This window comes from Taeniopygia guttata, chromosome 5 (genome assembly GCF_048771995.1).
Source record: "Taeniopygia guttata chromosome 5, bTaeGut7.mat, whole genome shotgun sequence".
Classification (NCBI taxonomy): Eukaryota; Metazoa; Chordata; class Aves; order Passeriformes; family Estrildidae; genus Taeniopygia; species Taeniopygia guttata.
Window position 1 is genome coordinate 57259337 of NC_133030.1, and position 3889 is coordinate 57263225.

At 51.6% G+C, this 3889-nt stretch overlaps 1 protein-coding gene across 1 annotated transcript; it reads left to right on the forward strand.

The window, feature by feature from the left end:
- The first annotated feature begins 952 nt into the window (after positions 1-952).
- LOC115495617 (inositol 1,4,5-trisphosphate receptor-interacting protein-like 1) lies at positions 953-2851 on the forward strand. The gene has a single exon (XM_030275130.4). It carries the CDS (start codon positions 965-967, stop codon positions 2393-2395), a length of 1431 nt encoding a protein of 476 aa, XP_030130990.4. The 5' UTR covers positions 953-964; the 3' UTR covers positions 2396-2851.
- The last annotated feature ends 1038 nt before the right edge of the window (positions 2852-3889 follow it).

Consider the following 3889-nt stretch of genomic DNA (forward strand, 5'->3'; position numbering starts at 1 on the left):
ATCTTCATGGGCTCCTCTGGGCCCTCTCCAACAGCTCCACAGCGTTCTTGCGCTGAGGAGCTCAGGCCTGGATGCAGGGCTCCAGCTGGGCCCTCCTGAGGGCAGAAGCATCTCCCTCAGCCTACTGCCCAGGTTTCTTTTGAAGCAGCCCTGGATTTCACTGGCTTTCTGGGCTATGAATGCTCACTGTTGGCTCATGGCCAGCCTTGCATCCATGAGAACCCCCAAGTCCTTCTCTGTACACCATACACAGGGGTGTCACAAAGGCACCAAGAGCACTTCCACAAGGACGAGTGCCAAGGGAACCAATCCCATCTCACCACAGGGGATCTCAAGGAACAAAGCACCCAGGAATCATATTACCTAATTTTAATGTTTGCCAAGGCTTCAGGGGAGCTTTGTCCTGCTGTGTAAAGGGAGGCTCTAGGGGCCATTGCAGAGCAGTGGGTCTGCATTTGTTTGATGTCAAGACTTTGGTTTCTTAGGGCCATTGTGAGGGTCTGAGCTGAGGTGGGCAAGCAGGGCAGGGCTGGCCTGGCTGTGATGTCTCTGGTGCCAGGGACATCACAAGGGACATCACAGTCGGGGACAGGTATAAATGGCAGCAGGAAGCTGCGCTGCCCCTGGGCAGCCTGGGTGAGCACACACAGCCTGGATGAGGGGACACACACGGCCAGATGCTGCTCTGGATGAGGGCAGGACCACAAACACAGGCACCCAAGAGAGTGCTTCCAACCCTGCATCCAGGGCCCTGCCCCTTCCAGGCACACCTTGCAAAGGGCACAGTGCCACCACTGGGGCTGGGCACAGGCTTTGCTGCCTGACAGCTGCCTAGCCCCCTCTCCTTCCTGCCCGCTGTCTCCCATCCCTTCTTCCCTCACTGCCAGCTCCCTTAGTTTCTCTTTTCTTCCTTCCCTCACCTCTCAGCACCGCTGCACGCCTCTCCCTTCTCTTGCAGGTCTTAATGGTCATACTATTCCTCTTCTGGCTTGTGCAATGCATCCACTTTTACATCAATGTGTACCTGGCTGAGGGTCTCAACCAGCAGAGGACTCATGTGCTGCAGGAGTTGGCCCACAGGACCCTGGAGCAGAGTGTCGGGTCCTGGGGAGTCATGCTCAGCACTTCTGTGCAGCAAGGCCTGTTCTGGGCCCTTGCTGGAGCCCTGGTGGTGCTCTTGGCACTCTATTGGTGGCTCAAGAAAGGGATCCCTGAGAGGGACAACAGAAGGGACTCACACAGTGAGGAAAGTGAGGAAGAAAATCCTGCTCGGATGAATACGACCTGGATCATTTCAAAACGCTTCCAGCTGTCAGTGCCGAAGCTGGCTTCTAAGAGACAGGTGGCGCAGGAGCTGATGAGTGACCTTCTCCAAGTCGCCCACAATCTCTTTTCAGACAGCTTCTTCCCAGTGCTGGAACCAGCTATTGGGGTGGGCAGTGCCTGCGAAGGATGGAGTCCCCATAAGGAGGAGGATGTTGTCTACCGTATGTTTGTGCCCCTGAAGCCGCCCCGTGGGCACGCCTTCCACCTGGAACCAGACTCCATGGGAGAGGTGCCACAAACGAGGATGCGCATCCGTGTGGAGCTGGTGTGCACTTGCACCTGGAAGCAGCCTGACCGGAACATGCTGTGCTTCCTCCACCACTCTGAGGAGGAGTTGAAGAGAAATCAGGCAGCCAGCCTTCTACACACCCTCTGCACTGGCCCTTACCTAGATGGGGAGAAAATTGCTCTCTGGTTCCAGACGTTTGTGATCTCAGCCTGGTCGATGGTGCCTCAGTCCCATCACTACAGCATGAAGGTGCTTCCCTCCTGCCGCTCCTGCAAGATGAAACTGATGAAAGCCTCCGGGAGAAGCCTCTTTGTGGAGACGGTATTTGGTGTGCAGCAAGGTGACTCGGACATCTTCCTGAGCAGCCAGCCTACAGAGGCCCAAATGACCCCAAGCACAACATGGCTGGAGAGCTATGCAGTGGCAGAGGCAAAGTTCTTCAGGCATGTCGACATGCAGGCCCCACCCTTCAGCTGCCACCTCAAATGCCTGCGGCTCTGCGCTCGCCTTCTGAAGGGCTCAAGCATTTCTATCTATGCCTTGAAAACCACGGTCATGCACCTCCTGACCTTGATCCCTCTGTCAGAATGGCAGCACAAGTACTTCCTGATGCGGCTGGATGACATCATGTGCTACCTGCAGTGTTGCCTAGAGGAGAAACGCCTCAAGCACTTCTTCTTCAACAACGAGGACATGCCCAAGGAGATCTCCTTGCCCCCAGCCTTCCATGAGGCACAGCCCCTGAACCTCTTTCAGCACCTGGCACAGGATCCAGTTGCTCAGACTGAGGCATTGAGGGAGTTTGATGACCTCCAATCTCACCTGTACTTTGGGTTATGAATGAGACAACTGTAGAATCACAGAATCATAGAATCATAGTACTCAAGAAGAGTAGAATCACTAGGTTTATAGGAAAATACTTCCAAGATCATTCTAACCATACTTTGACCTTTAGTTGATGTAAAGTTTACAACAAATGGTGTGTTTGAACAAACACTGTATTTCTGAGCATCCATGCATCACTTTGGCATGGAATGCAGCTGCTCAGCTACCACAGAGTTGGAGATTATGTGGTAGAAGACCTGAGGCAGTGGGCTCTGGTTTCTCTGATTCCCTGGCTACCACTCCCCCACTGTCCATGTTCCTACACTGGGGAAATAGGAATAATTGAATTGGTCACCCTCCACAGCTGTGCTCACTGCCAAGTGGCATTTAATGTTGCTGCCTTCCAGAAGCTCCTACAAATGCCCTTTCTGAGAGAGTCCATTCCTCCTGTGAGCTTTACTAGTTACAAAGATGGCAATAAATAATATATTTGAGAAAACACTTCACCTGTGAGTCTCCCTGTGTCACTTTGTCAGGGAGCATTGGCCTAGGGTACTGGCTGCTCAGCTGCTGCAGAGTCAGGGAGAGTTTTGCAGAAGAGTTGCTGGGTGGGCTGGATATAGCACTTGAGGACAGAGTGGGCTGTCTGGTTTCAGGATTCCCTGTTGTTGCGGGAAAATCCCAGTAGGCAGTTCAGCAACACACAACAATCTAACAATTTAACAGTTGAAAGCAAGTAAATTAGATGGATTTATAAGAATGGAGAGTAAAACCAAAATAAGAACAAGTGATGCACAATTCAGTTAATCACCACATAGTGACCAGTGTCAAACCCTTTCCCAAACACCCATCAGCTCCGCTTCCAGGTAACTCCCCCATTTTATATACTGGCCATCACGGCCTATGCGATGTCCCTCTGGCCATTTTGGGACACTTGTCCCAACTGTGCTCCTCCCTCCCAGCTTTTTGGGTTTGTGGGTTTTGTACCTCCTCACTGGCAGAGCACAGGGCACAGTAAGTCCTTGATTTTGGATAAACATGACACTTAGCACCAACCAGAACATCAGTGTGTTACCAGCATCATTGTCATCTACAAGAAGAATTATCATCTACTGAATCCAAAACACAGCACTGGACAAGCTACTGCCAAGAAATTAACTGTATCTCAGCTGAAAGCAGAACAATATCCACTCCTTAACCCACAGCATTTACATCATGCCACGTCTCCCATTTCCAAACACTTTATCACCTTCCCCATTTATCTGACAGACATACAGACAGCCATCATTCCCTTAGTCTGTGGAGCACTTCTGTCAAATGTCCACACAATTGCCAGCAAAACCTTGACCATACATGTGGGAAGAACAGACTCTGGACTAGTGAAGGAGCAAGCCCAGATAGTCCCTTGGGAAACTGCTTTTTGGAGGTCCTTGTTGCTCCATGAGTGTTGGTCCTCTTTGAAGAGCCATCTCCTAAAGTCACAGGAGAAGGAAATGGCAAGCAGGGCAG

Bases quoted from the DNA above. Each gene is read 5' to 3' on its own strand.
- LOC115495617 (XM_030275130.4), top strand. From the start codon at position 965: ATGGTCATACTATTCCTCTTCTGGCTTGTGCAATGCATCCACTTTTAC.